Source organism: Paramormyrops kingsleyae, chromosome 2 (genome assembly GCF_048594095.1).
Source record: "Paramormyrops kingsleyae isolate MSU_618 chromosome 2, PKINGS_0.4, whole genome shotgun sequence".
NCBI classification, from domain to species: domain Eukaryota; kingdom Metazoa; phylum Chordata; class Actinopteri; order Osteoglossiformes; family Mormyridae; genus Paramormyrops; species Paramormyrops kingsleyae.
The window spans coordinates 33,592,801-33,614,939 of record NC_132798.1 but is presented as its reverse complement, the minus strand read 5'-3'; the positions used below and the strand labels follow the sequence as shown (position 1 = coordinate 33,614,939).

At 47.4% G+C, this 22,139-nt stretch overlaps 2 protein-coding genes across 3 annotated transcripts; both read left to right on the top strand.

Annotated features, from left to right (window-relative positions):
• The first annotated feature begins 46 nt into the window (after window positions 1–46).
• Window positions 47–8,917, top strand: fbxo21 (F-box protein 21). 2 transcript variants are annotated; one of them, XM_023828965.2, is made up of 13 exons: window positions 47–173; window positions 664–958; window positions 2,013–2,148; window positions 2,628–2,737; window positions 2,955–3,076; window positions 3,155–3,301; window positions 3,536–3,672; window positions 3,768–3,904; window positions 5,269–5,448; window positions 5,539–5,671; window positions 6,130–6,320; window positions 7,107–7,264; window positions 8,497–8,917. In XM_023828965.2, the coding sequence occupies exons 2-13, from the start codon at window positions 735–737 to the stop codon at window positions 8,724–8,726; spliced, it is 1,905 nt and encodes a 634-aa protein (XP_023684733.1). In that variant the 5' UTR covers window positions 47–173; window positions 664–734; the 3' UTR covers window positions 8,727–8,917. The 2 variants fall into 2 exon arrangements, with proteins under 2 accessions (XP_023684733.1, XP_023684734.1); XM_023828966.2 differs by lacking the exon at window positions 47–173 and having other exon boundaries at window positions 179–958; window positions 5,272–5,448.
• A 914-nt stretch (window positions 8,918–9,831) lies between these two features.
• Window positions 9,832–22,128, top strand: tesca (tescalcin a). Its single transcript, XM_023828942.2, has 8 exons — window positions 9,832–10,104; window positions 13,162–13,231; window positions 16,945–17,025; window positions 18,915–19,054; window positions 19,733–19,794; window positions 20,083–20,190; window positions 20,699–20,746; window positions 20,843–22,128. The coding sequence occupies exons 1-8, from the start codon at window positions 10,041–10,043 to the stop codon at window positions 20,918–20,920; spliced, it is 651 nt and encodes a 216-aa protein (XP_023684710.2). The 5' UTR covers window positions 9,832–10,040; the 3' UTR covers window positions 20,921–22,128.
• Window positions 22,129–22,139: the final 11 nt, after the last annotated feature.

Sequence of the window (22,139 nt, the reverse complement as noted above, 5' to 3'; positions counted from 1 at the left end):
ACTGGACAAGGGGAATCGTATAACTGAAGAAGACGCCTGTGAGCGCTATTAATGCTGCGGGCCATTCAGGATCAGTATCCTAAGGGTTCGAAGGTGGGCCAAAAGGGTATTGGGACACTACAAGAAATCGACGCAACACACAACCCATTCGAGCTGATATTACGTCACATCCGGTATTTCCCCCGCCCACTGATTCTTCATCAAGTTCAGTTGTAGATGCACAGATTGTGGTTAAAGTGGCGTTTTAGAGGGGACGTTGCAAGAATAGTGGAATTTGATTAAAAAAGAACACGATTTATGTAGTTGCATACGTATGGGTAGAGAAAATAATTTGTTGTTCTGTATTGTTAAACCACCCTGGTTTAGATGTATTATATTTGCGTAATTAACACTGTAATGTATTTGATATTCCTGTCTTTTGACTGCATTATGCAAAAGAAATGCTTCACTGCCCGTCACACATGCAGATGATCCCGGTTGTTATCGTATGAACTCGTATTTCGTATCAAAGCCATGTGTCTTCCCCTTCTATGGCGATTCACAATCAGTATCAGGCTACACCAACAAACATCTTTTTCTGAACACACTGCCGACTATTTACTGCAATTTAACGATATTGGATCAGAACCGTGGACGTACACGTGTTCCCCTTCCTCTCCCCAGCCCCAGCTCAGCCCTCTGCACCAGAAAGGGGCGGTCCCTGAGCAATGAGGTAATTGGTGTAAACAGTAAAGATGGCCACGTTTGGGGATGGAGAAGAACATTCGCTGTCTAACGGGGGTCTTCCCGAAGCCCGCAGCAAAAAGCTGACCGATCTTCCTACCGAGCTGCTGGAGCACATATTGTGTTTCCCGGTCCTCGGCCACGCTGACATCTCCGACGTGTCTTGTAGCTGCAAGAGGCTCTACGATGTATGTCACGGCAGGGGAAAGGTGTGGGAACATCAGTATAAACTCAGGTGAGGTGAGAGAGATTAAGCCCATTCGTGCTGTAGCCCCCGATTTAAATACTGTACTTTATTTTCAGCTGTCGTCCATGCATGATTTTTGGGTTGCAATTGGAGTGCCAAGAAGAAACGAGGTGTTGCTGTACCGTTGTACTGTATTTGTATGAGTGCGGGGTTTTGGCTGTCATTCTGCTGATGCATCAGTTTTAGTAACGCAATGCTGTCTATGTAATTTTAAACTAAAATGCAATCATGTATGGCGCGAAAAGGGACTCATTTGGCTAAACTGTCTTGTGTAAGGACAGTTCGGGTGACCTTGTTCTGAAAAATATGCAGCTTTCCCGTCTGGCTTTCCTTCTGGATCATTTACTTTATCATGGCACTGGACACAATAAATAGCTCCGTATTTCTCTATATACATATGCACTAACTGAAATGAGTGTATCTGACTGTCACGCTGCAACAGTTTTATTATTCCGATATTATAAGAGCCGAAATGCTGGGAATTAGGTTATCCCGGCAGGATTCAGGTCTGTGCAGAGCTGCTGGGGGCACTGGGTGGGTACGGAAAGATTAACTGGCTGGATTTTGAAATTGCAATGATCAAGTCTTCCAGGAGCCGCCAGTAATTGGCCTGTTTTTAATTAGCTGCCTAGTTTTAGTTAAGCCTCCATAATATTCCTTCTAGCCCTGACTTTCCGAAAGGAAACTGATTGATTGGATTGGGAAAATAAATGAGTGTCATACCACATATTGAGAGATTGAAATTCAAAAACTGTAGCCTCATTTTAGGGGTGAGGTTAGCAGTTCAGGAAAATTATCATCTGCAGAGACAGACTAACCGGTCCAAAAACCAAGCTAAATCTCATAATAAACATGACCCTATGCACCTGATACAGGAGTTCCACCACCGCTAAAAATTCTAGGGCAATAAGGAGCATGTCATGTTAGCTGATTGGATTAACCAGGTGTCAGTCATGCAGATGTGTGATGCTATTTCAGTACACCATTGTATACTGGCTGCTTCTTCCTCTTGCTATGGAGTAAACGATCTCTGCTTTTTCAGGTGGCCCAGATTACTGAAAAATTACAGACCAAACGAGTCTTGGGACTGGAGGACGGAGTACAAGACGCGACACGTCGTCGGTCTGCAGATCCGTAGGACTGTGGAGTCCATTTCCAAGAGATTCTTTACTGAAGTTGTAAGTGTTACATAATCATAAATGGATTAGACTTAACAGAATGTGCTTCAGTCAGACTGTTACAAACCCCTTGCTTCCAACTTAACTAAAATTAACGTGGGTGTCTCTAAAACACTGTGATCCTCAAAATATAGTATGAACTATATTTTATAGTATATAAATTATATCTTTTTTTAAGGAACTTTTTCACTGGAAAATTCTTTAGTGAAATTTTGTAAGTTTTTCAGTTCCCAAACAAAACTGTGATGCAAATCTTAACATTTATAAATGATTTTATTTTATTTTATTTTAATGTATCTTTCAGTAATGATCCCCCGCCCCCCGTTTGCCTGGTTTCTGTGCTCCTGCATTGTGATGCTGTCGCAGTGATTTAGCATTTCTGTCCGGAAGGGCGCTAACAGGACCTGTGTGTTGATTGCGGAGGCGGCGGGAGCTCGCAGCACATGCGCCATGCACTAACCCTGACATCTGTAATGCAGCCTTGCGTTGGCCAGGTGCTGGGGGACAGCTTCGCTGAGATCGAGTCCTTGGGAGCCCCAGAGCACTTCTGTGAAGATGAGCTGATCTCCATATTGAATTCTGACACAAGGTGCATGTTCTGTCTCACGAGATTCGTCTGATTTTTCCTGCTTCCCGATGACTCGTTTCCTCATTTTAAAGGCTTCAGTGTGAAATGCTGATTTTCTTGTATAATTTACTTAGTTTTAATTCTGTAATGAGTGTGTAGCAAGATTTTATATTGTTCATTCATACAAAGTTATTCTCTTAAACTTCCACCATCGTTTTGTTTTTCTTTTGTCTGACAGGAAGAGCCTGACGTTGAAGTACTATGCAAAGAAAATCCTTTACTTTCTCCGTCAGCAGAACATTCTGAAGAGTCTGAAGGCTTTCTTGGAAAAGCCAGCAGAGCAACAATCTGCGCTTGAAGGTGCTTCAGCTGCAGGGGGTTGGATCTCCAGCTGCACTGGTCTGCGCAGACACTTCTGACTCTGCTGTCGTCCGCTAGGTGCCGTCCTGGTGGATCAGTACTGTAATCCGCTGGCGGACGTCTCGCTGCAGAGCATAACTGCCCAGCTGGTCGAAATCGCAGACAAGGTTAAGAAGACTCTGCGCCGGACCAACCCCTCCCACTCCAGCCTGAGAGCGGACCAAGGTCAGTCTAAATCATCGTTGCATCGGTGAAAACTGCTCAGGAAAATGTGTGATCGAATATGAGGAGGCCGTATGCAGCAAAGAACGTGGACCTGTAACCTAAATGTAAGCCCTTGAATCCCAGATGACCCTGACGATCTGTCCCAGTAATTCATACTGGTGCATGAATGTGTCAGCTAGGTAGCTGAGTGGGCTGTACTGCAGCCTGAGCCCTTGGGTCACCTGCCGTCTGCAGGTAACTGCCTCGTGGTCGAGGACTTCGAGCTGCAGAGGCAGGTGATCTGTGCTCTCAACTCCGTCCTGTATGATCAGCTGAAGTACAAGGGTAATGAGACAGACTACTACAACCCCCTGAACTCGTACATCCACCAGGTAACTGCAGCTCGTCGCTCGTGGTAACGCAGTGAGCACTGCTCATTCTCTCCAGCTCCCCAGGGCATCTGGTGGCCTTTGCCTTCCCTTTCCAGGTGCTGCTCCGTAGGACAGGAATTCCCATCAGCCTCTCTGTCCTCTACATGACCCTGGCCCAGAAACTGGGCGTCCGGCTGGAACCAGTTAACTTCCCCAATCACTTTTTGCTACGTTGGTGCCAGCGGCCAATGAGGTAAGAGTGGGATTGAACAGATAAGTATCCATTGGTGTTTAAGAAGTTTGTTTCTTCTGTCCATCCATCCATCCATCCATCCAGCAGGTATAGGGCATAATGTGGCACTAATTTTAAGTGATAGAAAATCTTATCATGGGATGCATTGTAGTCAATTTTATGTTAAGTAAAAAATTATACATATGCCAATTGGCCAATTATAATAGTGAACACTTCTAAAGACAACGATTGTTTTAATCTATGTGGAAATCTGTGTGCGTACAAATTCTGTATCAAAACAATTGAAATTCTTTGATGCGAAGAACAGAAATAACAGTATTTTTTTCTTTCCTGTTGCATCATATTTATCTGTTTAGAGCAGTGATTCCCCACCCAGTCCTCAGGGACCCACAGACAGTCTGTGTTTTTGCTACCTGCCAACTCCCTATATGTGGACTATCTGGCAGGGAGCAAAAAACGTGGACTGTCTGCGGGTCCCCGAGGACCAGATTGGGAAACACTGGTTTTAGAGGAACTCAAAGAAGCCCCTTCTTTCCACTGCATATGCTGGTGCGGTACTGCGGCTGGGCTGAATCACGGGGCGTAATCCATGTAGGTGACACAAGCTTTATAAACATCCTTGAGGCCATCGAGGCGGAGGGGGGGGGGCAGGCTCACCGACTGGGTGATGCTACCTCTGCAAAGTGGCCTCATTTCTAAAGGGGAAAGAGCTTGCTGATTATTATTTTTGGAAATTAGAAATGTACGATTTTCCCAATTTGCTATGGATTTCAAGACCGTGAATGTTTTGATTCTCAGCTTCATCGTATGAATTAATACCAGGTTTTGGCACATTTTTCATTGGTGTTTTTAGTGCTGCCTCGTGTCCTGATAATTTCAGAGCGCTGGTGTCTTCCTTGAGCTTGTGCCGCATCACGGGGTCACTGCTTTTTAAAGTCTCTTAACGCTTTTGGCAGGTTCTTCATCGTTTTTGAGGTTATTGTCTCAGGGAAGCTCCCCCTTCACACTCTACACCAGTTATACATTGAGCCAAAGTAGCAATTTAATTTCCCTGAAGATTCCCTTTTAGCCAAATGTGGTACTTATGATGGCATTTTTCCAGGAGTGCTTAACAATATTTCTTTAATTACTCTCTGCATCATCTAAAGTGTTAAAAGGAAAGAAACAGGGGATTAAATGCATAGTAGTATAGTAGCAGACTTCTTGGGATTAATTTAATATATATCCTTTAAATATAAAACCAGCTCAGAGGGAGTTTACTACAGGTTTTATTGCAGAGATCATAGTCTAGGTCTTCAGCCCTATGCCTGTTGTAGTTTTACATAAAAGCAACCATCTCATACAGTTTTTCTTATTTCCTGGAGGAGTGAGGATATCTACGACTACGTTTACATCGACGCCTTTGGGAAGGGCAAGCAGCTCACCGCCAAGGAATGCGAGTATCTCATCGGCCACCAGGTGACCGAGGATTACTACAGCTGCATCAGCACGACGGAGCTTCTGCTGAGGATGGTGGGAAATCTCCTCAACATCGGCAAGCGGGGGTGAGGTCCCACCCGGCACCGCTGACGTCGCGTGTCCGCGCGGGCGCCAGCGAGCGACGCCTGCATCTTTAACCCGCATGTGCCTTTCAGGGAGGGCAGTGAGAAGTCCTACCAGCTTCTGAGAGACTCCCTGGACCTCTATCTCACCATCAACCCTGACAACGTCCAGTACTTACTGTTACAGGCCAGGCTGTACTTCCACCTGGGAATCTGGCCAGAAAAGGTCAGCAGTGTGGTCTAATGACCCTTCTCCTCCCACCGCTGTACGGCTGGTCAGACCAGTTGTTCTTGGTCCCCCTTTTGACCCCCCCTGTAACGTTTTAATGTCTATTAGACTGGAGAAAAACTCCTGATTTGCAGTAAGCCATGTTTTCAGGGAGTGCTTCAGCGCCCCCTGCTGGTTGAAGTGGGGAAAAGAATGAATGAATAAATCTGTCACTCTGAAAAAAATGTAATCACTATAGCTGAATTTTACTGCTGTCTTAATAACCTACACTCAACAAGCATGAACTGGGTCTATAATGCATGTGTGTTAAATTAATATTATTTGCCATATGACCCACAACCTTGCCTGGGATAATCTTGCTCTCTATTGCAGCGTATCAGTATAACATCAGTATTATAGCGTACGTGTGTCCAATGGATATGGTGTGTTTGTGCCGTCCCGCCCCTCGCCGCCAGGTCCTGGACATCCTGCAGCACATCCAGGCCCTGGACCCGTCCCAGCACGGCGCCGTGGGCTACCTGGTGCAGCACACGCTGGAGCACATTCAGCATAAGAAGCACCCGGGGGAACCGGAGGCTAAGCTCCGCAGCACCACCGAGCACGCAGAGGTCCGCTTCTCCGTGGGCCTCGTCATGAAGCATAAGAGGTGCGTTGCCCACGCCGGGGTCACTGCTTCAGGCGCCACCCTCTCCCTGCGTCTGTTCCGATATCCCCGTTTGCGTACTCTGGGTACTCGATCCGCCGGCCTGCCGTTCAGACTTTCCCACCAGCAGAGCCTATAATCCCACCCTTCCCACCAGCCAAAACCATTTATACATTAATATGGTTCTCAGCATTTGTTATGTTTGTTCCCCTGTCGTCCTTAAATGAATCTGATTCGATAATTTGTCCCACATGTCAGAAGTAGGGGCCACAGATGGGGCTAAACTGGCTTTGTTTTTATAATGGCTGAGCGCCCTTCTGAATTATTCAGCACCCAGGTCTGGGCCAGATGGTTTAAAAAAAAAAGAAAAAAGTCTGCTTTGTGTTTCTGCAGTGGACAGCAAGGGGGCTGGGTGAGGCGCCTCACGCTGCCATGGCCACGGATTCCAGTGTTTTCTCCTCATATTTGTGTGGGTCTCCTGCAGGATCTCTTGCTTTCTTCTACAATCTAAAAATGTGCAGCTGAATTAGTGAGTCTATGTCCACAAAGAGGGTCCCCCTGTCCTCCGGGGCGTCCCCCTCTCCTCCGATGCGTCCCCCTCTCCTCCGGGGCGTCCCCCTGTCCTCCGGGGCGTCCCCCTCTCCTCTGGGGCGTCCTCCTGTCCTCTGGGGCGTCCCCCTGTCCTCCGGGGCGTCCCCCTACCCTGCACTTTCTGGGACGGGCTCCACGCTCGCCATGTCCATGTACTGGAGAAGCAGTTACAGAAGATGGATTAATGTGTTTCTGCAGGTCGGGCTACAACTGTGTGATCTATGGGTGGGACCCCAAATGCACCATGAGCCATGAGTGGATTACCACCATGAGGGTCCACCAACTGTCCAATGGAGCCAACCAGCCCTTCTACAATGTCCTGGTGCAGGACGGGACCTGTCGCTATGCAGCACAGGGTAGGTGACCTCCTCCACCTATATGGACACGAACAGCCGGGCCACCCAGCTCCCATTAATGTAAGGCTACTGAACGAAAGGTCCACTACAGCAGCGAGACCTGCTGTGAACTGAACTTCAGAGAATTTTCATTCATGTCCATGTGGCTTTGTAATTGAAAATGATTGAATAGTCTCTACCCAAATGGCCATTTAATGAATATTCAGAATTGTGTAACTATGCTTCCCCAGTGGTAATTAAGTCATCCTACAAAATAACCCTCCTCTTCTCCTCTCTCTCGTCTCCCTCACACCATCCACGATTGTTTTCAGTGGTAAAGTGCAGGTTAATTCGTTTTATATATTTTTACTTTATATTTCGTATTAATCATTTTTTATGAATATTTTTGGGGTGTGGAACGAATCATCCGAGTTTCCATTATTTCTAATGGGAAAATTCGCTTTGATATATGAGTGCTTTGGATTACGAGCACGTTTCTGGAACGAATTATGCTTGCAAACCAAGGTACCACTGTATTTACATTTAAAACCTGTGGTCCCCATCGTTGTGAAATCCTGTTAGTCATCAAAATGCATCTATCACTCGTGATTAGGAGTCAGTTTGCTTACTTATACATCTTGGGACAATTAGTAATGGTTCAGTGCAGACAACTAATTGTTCCTCTCTGCTGTAAGGAATTAAAAATCACACAGCAAATAGACCATCAGTTTACTGTATTTCAACATCATTTGAATCAAGTTCAACATCATTCTGAAGTTCAGTTTTAAGCAATTTCAAATAAAATCACTGTAATCACAATGAATTAGCTAAAAAGTCTGCGGTTATGCCCAGTCATTTAAAATATATACAGCTTATATACAGCTTATTGTTAAAACCCATTCTTAAGAAATGCAAAATCTGAAATACAATTTTCAGATTGTAAAAGTCAGAGAATAAATGAAGAAGTATGCAGACGTTGCAACCCCGTGGTGCAGCATCATCAATGCGTGCTAATTACTCATTCACTGTCAACACCACAGTGTAAATGCAAACTGCCAGGTATTTAAAACATTAGCTTATACATGGATATTGGTCCGTCCCCCCAATTGATGTTCAATAATTTATTCAGATTTTAACCCTAAATACAGTGAGCTAAGTTTGTGTAGATCTCTGCTGTGTAACAGACCATGAAGCTGTTTCTAGCTGAAAACTGCCCTCCACAAATGCAGTGTTTTCCGCATCGTTCTCCGCAGAGAACCTGGAGCCGCATGCAGAGCCACTGGAGATCGGGCACCCCGAGGTGGGTCGTTACTTCTCGGAGTTCTGCGGCACCCACTATGTGGCCAACGAGGAGCTGCAGGCGCGCTACCCAGAGGACCTGGCGGAGTCGCTGCGCGTCGTTAGCGAGCTCTACCAGGGAGGCACCCGCGACCCGGCAGAGAGACCCCCCGAGCCTCAGAGTGGTGACGGCGCCGCCGTGTAGCCACAGCGCACCCCCGCGTCCCGGCCAAGAATCAAGCCAAGCCCCCGCCAGTCGCCGCTGCGTGACGACAAGCCAAGGAGGTTACCTGTCAGTTACTGTAGTAAACAACCACTAACGAACAATGACTTTTCACCTTCACAATGTGTTTTTTTCCCTGTATATTTCCGATTAAAAATGGTAGTGATTAATGATATGTGGTCATTTATGCAATGTGTGAACGTGCACGGTTTAGTGCAGGGGTCTCAGACTCCGGTCCTGGAGAGCTATTATCCAGTAGGTTTTCTATCCTACCTGGCTTCTAATGAGCTACACCTGCTCCCGGTATTTACCTGAGAACTGGTGTGACTCATCGGAGACCAGGTACCATAGAAAACCTACTGGACAGTAGCTCTCCAGGACTGGAGTTGAAGACCCCTGGGTTAGTCTATGTTTATAGTACACCTAATGCTAAGGTCACTGAGTCATCATTAATAGTTTTCATAATATAATGCACCATAAAATGGATCTGAAAGAAAACCATAGGTTAGACCGTGTAATGGTTTTAATCATCATCTATTGCATATCCTTGATGGAATGAATATACCCAAATGTTTAAGTGGAATTGTCTTAACCCTGAACTGATTTTTCGACCTGAGAATTTGTTCAGTAGTTGTAGGATTCAGGGATTGCCCTTTTAGCCACTTGTGATGTATTTCAAAGTGAATTTGCCAAGGGAACAGTGACACTTACCTGTAATATCACCAATCTAATGATTTGCCACCAATCGTTGTTTGTGGGATGCAAAATCATTATAAGGCATGGCGTCTTGTAAAAGCCTTAATGAACACGGAGAGGAAGTCGATATGTGTGTTTCAATGTTATGGTTAGTTGCACTAGGACAGGGCTATTCAACTCACGGTCCTCAAGGGCCGAGCCCTGCTGATTTTCCAGCCTTCCTTACCTGTGAGCCAGGTGTGAAGCCTCTGACCAATCAGAATCAGTAATTGTTAAACTAACTACCTAGGAGAACTGAAAAACAAGGCCTGGATATGGAATCGAGGGCCTGAATTGAATGCCTTGCACTAGGACCATGGAGACGCCGCAGCCGATTGTTCCGTAAAAATTGCGAAAGCGAAAGAGCGTGAGGGAGCGCAGTTCAGCGCAGGTAGTGTGCGGCCGAGGGCAGGTACCAGGCAGCTTGCGGGGTACTGCTGCTCCTCGCTTTCTACATTATCTTTCTTGTCTGTTTCGTGCAATAATAATAATAATTATTATTGCAATTTATACATTTATTATTAATAAGTAATAATAAGTAGTAACAAGTAAAACAAAGTAATGGGGGCTTTCCAGTCCGTGCATCAGGAGGATAATTATGAAGACCTTGCGACCAGGACAGGATGTAAGTATTCGGTACACTTACAGTATAACTACGCTGTCTGGTGGATGATCCACACTTCCTCAAAACTGTTCGCGCTTTCTACGTTAGAAGCGGGTCACGCATTTTTATATGTTCATACTTACAAAGTTTTATTGTAAGCCGTTTTTCCTAAAGGGTGTTTTATTCATAACATAGGAGCAAAGGTCGCATTTTTTTTTTTTTTTTATTATTTATTGAACCAAATACACAGTGTTATGGAGGCTTGACAATGAATCTGGCTTTGAACAGATGATGAACGATAATCAGATTTATTTATTCAAGCATTTTAAATGCGTGCTGCGCCAGATTTCCCAGACCTTCCTTCCAGTTAAAACAGGGGTAGTTAAGTGGATTTTATGATGGCAGCAGATCGCTGAAGTGGTGTACCATCACTGTCAGTAGTAACAACCCTGCTGAAAAAAAATGCGCTCGACCTGGTTTAGCCGGTTGACCAGTTTAAGGTATGTTTTCGCATGATAGTTTGATTGTTTAGCTGGTTATACGAGCGTATAATGGTATTTCTGGCAGGTTTAGGTGGTCAAACCAGCACGCCTAGCTTGATGGGCTGGCTACATAAGCATACCAACTGCATGGTTACCCACCCAGCTAAACCATCAAAGAGCAGCAACAGCTGGGACATGAGCATCTAGGACCATCTTAATTAGACCAGCTAAACCCCGCTACTGTTTGTTTCTGCAGGGAATACATCACACATCCAAACCAATGCATCTTCCTAACTTCCAGTTTTAGATCTTCTAGATTTTTCACTCTTTTAAAGATGTTTTATATCACATGTATACTACTAATTATACGAAAAACATACAACTTATATCAAATCTGAACGTTAAATATGTTCCAACCGAAGCCAATTAAGTGAAGTAGGCTACAAAATAAAAACGAAAGGCAGATGCACATAATTGAACAAATATGCACTTTTATTAAGGACTTTTCAGCAGTTTAGTTCCTATTTGTGTGAAAGACTGGCTGAATATTGGCGCTACGATGAGAAATTGAAATTGATGGTCTTGATAGTAAAAAAAAAAATTCGCCTTAACGCTTGATGTGTGGGTGATGGCTGGTTTCCTGCCAGGGAATTTGCAAACACTGCTTTGCAAATGTAATTGTAATGCGTTCGTTGCAAAACATCTTTAACTTGCGTTCCGTAGATTTAATCAAAGCAGGACAAACATTTAACCTGTACAACACATTCAAATGATATTTTAATGTATAGTGGAGCGGTCTTTAATTTTCATTTTAATTATCTGAGTTATGTGTTATTCTTCTGTTATACAGAGGGCGTACTGTTTTTAAAGCTTTCATAATATCGCTCACCCTGGCGGGTAAATACCGAAGTGTGCGGTAAACAGCTTGGTAAGTGGTGATCCTGTGTCCACCCATCTAATAAATATTTGTAATTTATCGATGTGAGTAATAGTACTGAGTGGCGCCATCATGTTCCCAGCGTTGTAACATCCGTATCATTATCCATGTGTCTGAGCTGTTAAAACAGTAAGTATACGTTTTCTTCATGTCTGTAAAAGCCATTGTAAGCGTCTCTTAGCAGTTATTCAGTGTGATATTGATCTAAAAGTGGATCCGTTTCATTTCCTATTTTTAATGCACAAATGTAGCCCACTAAATGAATTGCTCCCAATATCAAATTGTCTCCTAAAACATTACCCCCAACCCCGCCTGTACACATTGTAAAATGATTATTGTGTAAAACTCCTGAATCTCTGCGCTTTGTTCGCATTCCCCAAACAGTACCCTCCATTGTGTCTCTCTTGTCATTATCTAGATTTTAAATTCTCTGATGAATACCTCTAAACAGGTCCAGTTTGGCTGGTTTACCTGAACAGGAACTGTTTGTGTGGGTATGAGGTGTGTATTCCTGACTTTGAACTAAGCATTGCTTTCAGGGCTGGGAAGCAGTTATCTATTTAAAACAGTCTAACACATTCAGTACAGGCTAAATACTTAAGCCATCTACTGTTATTACTAAGGAAGGTAACCAGAAATGCTTCCCTTATGAGATATGGACAGGCAGTATCAGGGTCCAGTGGGAATCAGTATGGTTTCTAGACTGCGCATCCTTGATGTTGTTCCACCCCCGGTCCAGGGAACCCATGTGTGTGCTAACACCTTACCAAGAGGCTTCCAGCTTTGCAGTTCTGCTCACAATATTAAGCTTTGTTCCGTCTTACATAGCGATACTAGTCTCACTTTCCAAAGACTTGCCTCGACCAGTTCTGATCTAATTTCAGCAGGCTTAGCCTCTGTGCCTCTGATCGGAAGGTCACCGGTTTGAGCTCGAGCTTCAGCAGAATAAGTCACATGCCCACGGGCCCTTGTGCAAGGCCCTTAACCCCCAGCCCCAGGTGCGCTGCACCCCACCTGACCTTGGGCTGGGACCCCCAAGCTTGCTGTGCCTTGTATGCGTGTCTCATGGAGAGCAAAATGGGGTATGCAAAAAGAGAGTTTCACCACAGGGATTAATAAAGTCTGTTCTACTTATAAATTCTATTTTGGCAAATTGTGTGCAATATATGACATTGTTATAAATACATAATGACACATTTACTAACATTGTAAATCACCATCAGTCAATTTATTAACTGACATTGAGTAATTATTTGTGCACAAGTAACAATAAACTATTAGTATAACATATTAATATGTATGCAACGCATTAATATGTATGAATGTACCTAATTTTAAAAATGGTCTTTGATGTGTTTCTTTTTATTTTAATGCAAATCAATGGTGCCGTCTTTGCACGGTAAGACGTGTTTTGCTGGATTATTACTAGGCGACATCACTGGTAGTTATAGTAACGGTAGTAATGGCTCCCCCTGGCAAAACCATTGTCTGCGTGGCTTGTCTCTGTGTGACCCATTCAAATCCCAGATTTGCTCTAGTGACACTGGCGGGTTGCCGAGGTCCTGAACAGATGGCCTCCGGCTCTGCCCATGGAAACGATAAAGCGTTTCGCCGAGGCGTCTCTGCGGGGCTCACTGGTGTGTCCTGTCTCCGCCCCAGTTTCCCCGGAGCAGATCCGAAACCTCCACCGACGCTTCAAGCATCTGACCAAAAACGGAGACAAGCTCAGGTAAGGCTGCCTGCTCTCCGCTAGCTCAGTCTGTGCATCGCCAGCCAACGGCTTCCTCACCTACAGGCTCTGCTCATACCCAACCTCTCCCCCATTTTTAGAATTGAAATACAATGATGTGAAGAGACTGTCTCCTGAAAAAGAAACACACAATACAGCTTATAATTATTGCAGTTTTGCTTGTTTTGATTAATATATCTATGCTTTAGCTGTACCCCAGCTGATAAAGGGCTAATTTTAACCCACAATGGAGCCAAGTTGTCAGCTTCGGGATGGAACGCGAGCACGGAAGCAAGCGAATGAAGCCAGAAGGTCCAGTGCAGGGTTTATTGTAGGTAAAAGGACAGGTGCAGACAACGACGGACCATACAACGATGACAGATCTGGGGAATACAGACTGAGACTCGGACTAAATACACAAGACTAGGTAACAGAACGAGCTACAGGTGGGAACAATTAGGGCGAAACAGAAGGTAATGAGGTGGGCGTGGCACACATCGGGAGCGGACGGAGCGGGGCGTGACATAACCCCCCCCCAAAGGCGCGCACACCGGGCGCGCCAGGGAGGAGGCGACGGACGGGACGAGGGAACAGGACCTGAAAAACAGAACGTCAACCAAACCCAGGGAACAGGACGGAGACGCAAAAGACGAACAGGGACGAAACGAAGGACAGGACCTGACAGAGAACAGGGAAGGCGGAGAGACAGACCCAGAAGGGAGACACAGGGGGAACACCCACAGGCGACACGAAAGGGCCAGGGGTGCCAAAAGGAGGGACAAAGGGACCAGAAGGAGAAACAGGCGGGACGAACGGAAAGGGAGGAGGAACAAGGGGAGCACGAAAAGGCCCAGGCGGGCGACGGGCAGCGGCCGGAGGGGAGAGGGAGAAGGGAGCAGGAGGGGACCACCCAGGGACCAAGGGGACGGGACGAGGGAGTGACGGAGGGGACCAGGAGGGAGCAGGAGGGAACACCAGGGAAGGCAGGCAGGAGGGGGAAGCCGCGGCAGGCGGAGGCGCAGCCGCAGCCGGCGAAGGCGCCGTCCGACGCCAAGCCGGAGCAGGGGGGCCCGGAGGCGGCCGACCGGGAGCCGGAGGCGGGACCGAGGACCGGCACCCAGGGACCAGGGGGGGGCCCGGCGGCGACCGCCGACCCCGAGGCGCAGGACCCGCAGGCAGCCACCGAGCCAGAGCTAGGGGCCGAACGGGCGAGCCAGGGGGCATGGCGGGCGGGACCCAGGCCCGACGCCTGTGTCCCCGTCCCTTACGGGACACTGACAGGCGGGGTCCTGGGCGGTGCTGGTCTGGCCGGGGTAAGGGCGAGGGAGTCTCAAGGGAGGTCAGGTCTGGACAAACAAGTGTCTTGGCCTCTAAAGAGGCAACAGGCGGGGCAGCCGGAGCCTCAGGTGTGGCCGCAGGCAGAGCGGCGGCCTCAGGCGGGGCCACGGGCAGGACCGGAACGGCGGCCTCAGGCGGCGCCGTGGGCAGGACTGGAACGAAGGCCGGCTGGACAGGCGAGCAGGGCTGGGCCGGCTGGACAGGCGAGACGAGCAGGTCAGGTGAATCGGGCTCGGGTGTGCGGCCCGCAGGGGGCGCTTCATTGCGCGCCACCAGCACGCGGGCAGCAGGGGGCGTAACCGCGGCAACCTGAGGCAGTTCAGGTGCCGGTAGGACAGGTAGGTCAGATGCCGGCAGGACAGGCAGTTCAGGTGCCGGCAGGACAAACAGTTCAGATGCCGGCAGGACAGGCAGTTCAGATGCTGGCAGGTTGGGCGCTGCCCTCCCGCGGCCAGCAGGGGGCGCTGCCGCGGGGCAGAACCCCCCCCCAAAGGCGCGCACTCCGGGCGCGCCAGACAGGGACACCCCGGCGGGAGCCACCAGCACGCGGCCAGCAGGGGGCGCCTCGGCGGACGCCGCCTCCACGCGGCCAGCAGGGGGCGCCTCGGCGGGCGCTGTCACCCCGTGGCTAGCCACCGGGACTGTAGGCAAGCCAGGCAGGGCAAGCGGGTCCAATGGGACAGACGGGTCAGGCAGGTCAGGAGGTGCCGCTGACAAGGCGGCGGAAGCTGCAGCAGGCGGTGCCGCAGGTAGAGCGGTGGCAGCTGCAGCAGGAAAGACAGGCAGGACGGGCGGTGCCGCTGACGAAGCGGCGGAAGCTGCAACAGGCGGCGCCGCAGGCAGAGCGGCGGCAGCTGCAGCAGGGAAGACAGGCAGGACTGGCGGGTCGAGCGGTGCTGCCGGCATCGCGGCGGCTGCAGCAGGCGGGGCTGCAGGCAGCTCAGCCGCGGGCAGATCGGCGGCGGCAGCAGGCAGCGCAGCCGCAGGCAGATCGGCGGCGGCAGCAGGCAGCGCAGCCGCGGGCGGATCGGCGGCGGCAGCAGGTAGCGCAGCCGCAGGCAGATCGGCGGCGGCAGCAGGCAGCGCAGCCGCAGGCAGATCGGCGACGGCAGCAGGCAGCGCAGCCGCGGGCGGATCGGCGGAGGCAGCAGGCAGCGCCGCCGCAGGCGGATCGGCGGAGGCAGCAGGCAGCGCAGCCGCAGGCGGATCGGCGGAGGCAGCAGGCAGCGCAGCCGCAGGCGGATCGACGGAGGCAGCAGACCGGAGAGGTAGTGCTGCTGGCCGATCGGCGGAAGCTGCAGCAAGCGGTGCCGCAGGCAGGGCGGCGGCAGCTGCAGCAGGCGACGTCGCTGGCAGAGAGGAGACGTCAGCAGCCGGCGGTGCCGCGGGCAGAGCGGCGGCATCAACCGCCGGCAGGTCCGGACCGAACCGGTCCGGTGCAGGAAGGAGGGGTGCTGAGCGCGTATGCGCCCTCCCTTTTCTCGCTTTAGGGACCCGGGGACTGGCGTCTCTAACAGCGCTGTTCCCTCTCCCAGGACAGCGCTCTGGCCAGGCATCCCCAGTCTCCAAAGCAGGCAGGTCCTCCACGTCTTGGGGCCCACCTATCACCCAGGCGTCCTCCCAGGCGGGGCGAAGGGAGCACGCTCCCAAGAAGAGAGTTGGGGCGGCTTCTTCAGCCTTTCCCTTTCGCCTCTTCTTTCTCCTTCTGGATCCGGAAGGCAGCAGTGGGGTCGCATCAGCGGGTGGTGAGCGGTACATCAGCCCGCTGTCCCGCTCCACCTGCCTTTGCAGGGCTGCAGCCGCTACCTCCCGAAGCTGCTGGAGGCTTTCGCGCACCACGTCCGCGTGGTGCGCGTCGCCGGGGACAGATATCCTCTCCAGGATATCCCGGCTTCGGTGAGCTAACCGGAGTGCTGCGGGATCCTCTCGGATCTCGGGTTGGGCCAGCCAGTATAGGACCTCGTCTACCAAGCCGAGGTACTCTTCCTCGGCTAGGGGGGATCCTTTCTTGCGGAGATCTGTCATTCTGTCAGCTTCGGGATGGAACGCGAGCACGGAAGCAAGCGAATGAAGCCAGAAGGTCCAGTGCAGGGTTTATTGTAGGTAAAAGGACAGGTGCAGACAACGACGGACCATACAACGATGACAGATCTGGGGAATACAGACTGAGACTCGGACTAAATACACAAGACTAGGTAACAGAACGAGCTACAGGTGGGAACAATTAGGGCGAAACAGAAGGTAATGAGGTGGGCGTGGCACACATCGGGAGCGGACGGAGCGGGGCGTGACACAAGTAAATAAATATAATGTATTTTGAAGGACATGTATCTTCTAAATTACGAATTAAAAACCAGCAATATCTTCATTTGCAGACGAGATCATTTCAGGGTCATTTCGGACCTGGAGTTGAACCCCATCCAGTCCCAGATTATTGAAGCGTTCTTCGATAAAAGGTGGGTGATGTAGCACACCATCTGAGCTACATCTGTAAAAATTACCGTAAAAACCTCCAGATATTTCTGAAACACCAGCAGAGCCACACCCAGGCTTTTTTTCTGGGAACCCTAAACCCTAAAAGGGCATCCAAACTGACATCACCAGTTTTCAAAGCAAGCTCCAATGAGTATGTCTTTGGCCAGCTGTCTGCAGCTTGTCAAGATGAATCATCCTCATGGCTTGTGGCAAAAGACATCAAAAAAGAAAACTGCATTTGCTGTATAGATTATTCAATGAAAATAATTACTGTAAATAGCTTATTAGCTGCACTCTACCATAACAACACAGTAAGACTGAAATTTAGCAGACAAAAGGAGAAGAGCCTGGGATGATGGGTAATGAAGTGGGCTATGCATACATGTGTACCTGCCAAAGTTATCTCCAGCAATTATCCTTCAGTCTGTTTGTTTATGCATTTCTTAACCTCTAAACTGTATTCCTTAGCTGAAGAACATGTATGGTTTTGGGTCCGGTTTGCCACCACCATAGACATTTAGCTTATTAGCAAGATAACTCAGAAAGTATTTGACAGTTTTAGGGGTGAAGATCTGGAACTGATCAAATTTTGAGACAAATCACACCAAAACTGAAGCAGTGTCACTTAGTGGTAACACATGAAAGGACAGTCATAGACGTAGATCTGGTAAACTTGATTACAGTGAGACAAGTCACACAAAGTTGCCCTTTAATACCTTTAATAAAGATTTTTTGTCCTGTGAGGTGGTGAGTGTTCAGGGGTCGGGGGGTAGAGCTTGTAGAACTTGAGGGGTGTGGAAGGAGTAGGAATTAGATGGAAGGAGGGATTATCAGGGCCATCCAGGGAATATATTGTTGTCGTTCCATCTAGTTTACTACAGTACAGAACACAAAAATTAGTACTACAGACGATCCTCTACTTACGAACGAGTTACGTTCCGAACAGTCGTTCATAACTTGAAATGTCCGTAAGTCATTATTAAACATCATTTTAAGGGTACTCAAATCTACATGCATAAGCAAGAATGTGTCATGCCCTGCTTGTGCCGATCCTCCTGTGTGCCACGCCCCCCTCGCTACCTTGTGTGGAATCCCTGTGTCATCAGCTGTTTCTAGTTGTGTTAATTAGTCTATTTAAGTCCGTGTTAGAGTATGTTTCTCGAGTCCAGTCATTCTGTCACGTATTCGGCACGGGGAAGCAGCACAGGAGCTGACAAAATCAGGTGAACACTGGTTTATTTCGGGAAACACACTAAGGAAAATGAAAACGTCAAGACGTTAATGACCAGACTGGGGAAACATACTCTAACGTGGACTTAACTACACATCAATCAACATGACTTGAAACAGCTGGTAACACAGGAATTCCACATGAGGTAAATGATATAAAGTCAATACAAGTTTTCTTATCCTAAAACAAATTACTAATGATACACAAAACAAAAATGGATAATGGATGCACAGAATATTTCACAATAAAAACTAAGTAAACTTTGATCTCGAGAGCACGTCTTACCGATACGCTGCGCGGCGGAAGTAGCGGCCAAAATTCGTACTAGGTGGAATTGGCACGCAGAACAAATTCTGATGTTGCAGACAGGAAACGGGAGCCTAATGAAAGCATTTGGACTTACAGTCCATTCGTATGTCTGAAAGTTCGTAAGTAGAGAAGCATCTGTATTTTACTGTGTATTTGGTGAAAAACTAGCTATAGTGTAGCATAGTAAGCAGATGGAATAGGCCAAAAGCACAGGCCCGGATTATTATGAAAAGCTGTGTACAATTTTAGGAAGTGAGTGTGGTGGTCCTGACCCATTGACTGGGCACAAGGACACAGACAGAAGTATATAACCCAGCAATTGTTGTGCAGGAACTTCCAGGGCAACGGCAGGGGCACTGTGTCGGAGATCGGCTTTGAGGAGTTCCTGATCGTCATGTCCTACTTCCTACCAACAGATCCAAACCTCACAGCCGAGGAGCGAGAGAGCTTCCGCCAGCGGAAACTCCACTGTGAGGAACGGGCCCAATGCGGGACCATTTCATCTTAGATAGAAGAAACGCAGCTTCTGTTTCTCATTAACAATTAAGCATAAGTCTGGAGACCTTCTCCACACCCAATTGCTTGGAAGCAGTGTTTCCCAATCCGGTCCTTGGGGCCCCATAGCTGGTCCACATTTTTGTTTCCTCTGAACTTCTTGCTAGACAGTCCACATTTATGCTCCCTCCTTGCTCCGTAGGGAGGGAGCAAAAACGTGGACTGTGTGTGGGTCTCTGAGGACCGGATTGGGAAACATTGCTTGGGAGCGATGTTGTTGTAAATTATGAAACAGGAGAATACAATGGAAATGTGGGTAATTAGTGGCTGCTTTCTGATGTTTCGCTTAATGATGTTTAGAGTAGGGCTGTGTGGTTTTCATTCCTGAGAGCCATGACGTGTCCCAGCTTTTGTTCCAAAAAATCTCCCTGTCGGCTGCTAATTATACAGTCTTGCTACTAAAAGGCGTGTGTTGATGAACACTCTGACGCGGCAACGCCTGCCACAATACAAAGACATGGTTTTATTTCTTAGATGTACTTATTTAATTGTGTGCTCCATTCTTTGATGAGAGCTGGCAGGAATAGCCGGGTTGGAGCAGAATCTCAGAATTGTGACAATCGACCAAACATCTTCTGCTTTTCCCTTCCCAGTCCTCTTCAACATGTATGACACTGATGATGACGGCAAGATCACCGTGCAAGAGTACAGGCATGTAAGGAAACACCAGTCCTGCAGTACAGATGGTTATACCTACATATCTTTTATTTTTAGCAGACTCTTTTATTGAAAGTGATGTATAAGTGACGATGAGAGAGCAGGGTCAGCCAGTGTCTGAAAACTGGGTAAAGGGTCTTGCATACGGGTCTGCTGTTGATGCTCTATTAGCCATGGGATTTGAACCCACAACCTTCTGATGTTGGACACAGATCCCTAAATTACTGAGGTGCGCATAACTCAGGCCTTGGTCCTCCAGCTTACAAATCCCCAATCTCCTCACTAGGTGGTTCAGGTGCTGATCTCACAGAGCGACAACTTAGACCAAGAGGAGGCGAAGGAGATAGCAGACGCAGCCATGCTGGAGGTGGCCAGCCTCGCCGTGGTTCACATGGTACGTATCTATCTCTGTAGCCAGGAAGCAGGCCAGTTAAATGAGTCGTCTCGCTTTTTATCCATGTCTCTCAGCAACCCCAGGAGCGTCCGTTCATTTGAGTAAGTTCCCCCTTGGGAGGTATTAATAAAATCAATTGTGTGCAGTAGTGTTTTACTGATTATGTGCTAATGCTATGATGTCTAGTATGATGCAAGCTGATGTAGGTTATTAGGTTGGCATTCACAGTTCAACTTCTGAGATTCAGATCGAGTTCTAGATAATTTTTTTTAAGAAATTGGAGTTCTATTGAGTTTGAGAACTGAGGTACCACTGTGTGTGTGTGTGTGTGTGTGTGTGTGTGTGTGTGTGTGTGTGTATAATAAATATATATATATATATATATATATATATATATATATATATATATATATATATATATATATATATATATATATATATATATATATATATATATATATATATATATGCACACACACACTACTAATAGAATGTATAATTATCTCAGGCACCAGATGAATTCTACGAAGGAATCACTTTTGAACATTTTGTGAAGGTTTGTGCTGAAGTTATTTCATTAAAGAAGTTTTGTACATTGTAAAGAATTTCTGCTAGAATCTCAAACACGGTCTGACTAACGTCTCACTTACAGATTTGGAAAGGAATCGAGATTGAGATGAAGATGCATGTTCGTTTCTCACACTTGGAAACCACAAGTATCTGTAAATAAGGATCCAGATAAGTTATGGAACCTTCTGGTAAAGTCATGTGACATCAACATTTATTCTCGGCTGCTCACCGCCATCCATCACACAGATGGGACAAAGCACTTTTCAGTACCATCTTCTAAAAATATTTTTAGAAGTACCAAGAAGGATCCACTTTAACCTCCAGACCCACTTTAAGGTTGATGATTTGTATGTTCAGAGTCGCCATTCTGCCCACCACTGCTGGGCAGGGCTGTTTTTTTTGCACGTGTGGCCTTCCTGTTAGCTTTAACGAGTCTGGCCATTCTCCTCTGACCGTTCTCATTAACCAGGGGTTTTTGGCAACAGAAATGTCACTGATTGGATGTTTTGTTAACCACACAATTCTCTGTAAACACTAGAAACTGTTGTATGTGAAAATCCCAGCACAGGGGTTGTTTCTGAAATGCTGGAACCGTCACGTGGCACCAACAATCAACCACATTCAAGAATGCTTAGCCAGTCTAACACTTAAGCGCACAGTAAGGGAATGTCTTTACCACGTCTGCGTACTGTATGCATTCAGCTGCAGCCGCATGATTGGCTGCTTGCATTAACCAGCAGGTATACCTAATAAAAGTAATTTATACACCAGATAAAGGTCTGGAATGAAGGTTGTACTTCAGGAACATAAGATCCCAGTTTGACAGCCAAACAACCTTGTGAATATTGATTCATCCTTATCAAACTACTGCCCTCCCTGCATTACAGACAATTGATCTCAGTCTCATCAAACACTCTTGCAAATTTATCCTTCAAAAAGGATTGTACACCATTGTTGGATCGAGACCTATGAAGGATGCTTTTTTTTTTAATCGCCACAGTCAAGCCCTGCTCATGAAACACACTTCTAAGGGTGGATCTGTCCAGCTGTCTTTACTGGCTGCACTACAATGAAGCAATCCTGTGAGAATCAAACAGCACACCATGCTCAGGGCCAAAGCTAAACTTACTCTGCACTATAATAAAGCAATTATAACCATGTGCTGCTTTGCTGCCCCCTAGTGACACAGACAGTCACTTGTGCATAAAAGGACTACTGATTGTTGCATTACTTTTTTCCCTTGAATCCACAGAGCGGTTATTATTCTGGATGATTTTTTTTTTTTCCTTTTTAATGATTTGTGCCTTACAAAAAAAATGTGTGATGATCTATCTGAAGAATTGAAAAATAAAACTGTAAAAAACCATACCCCAAAAAAT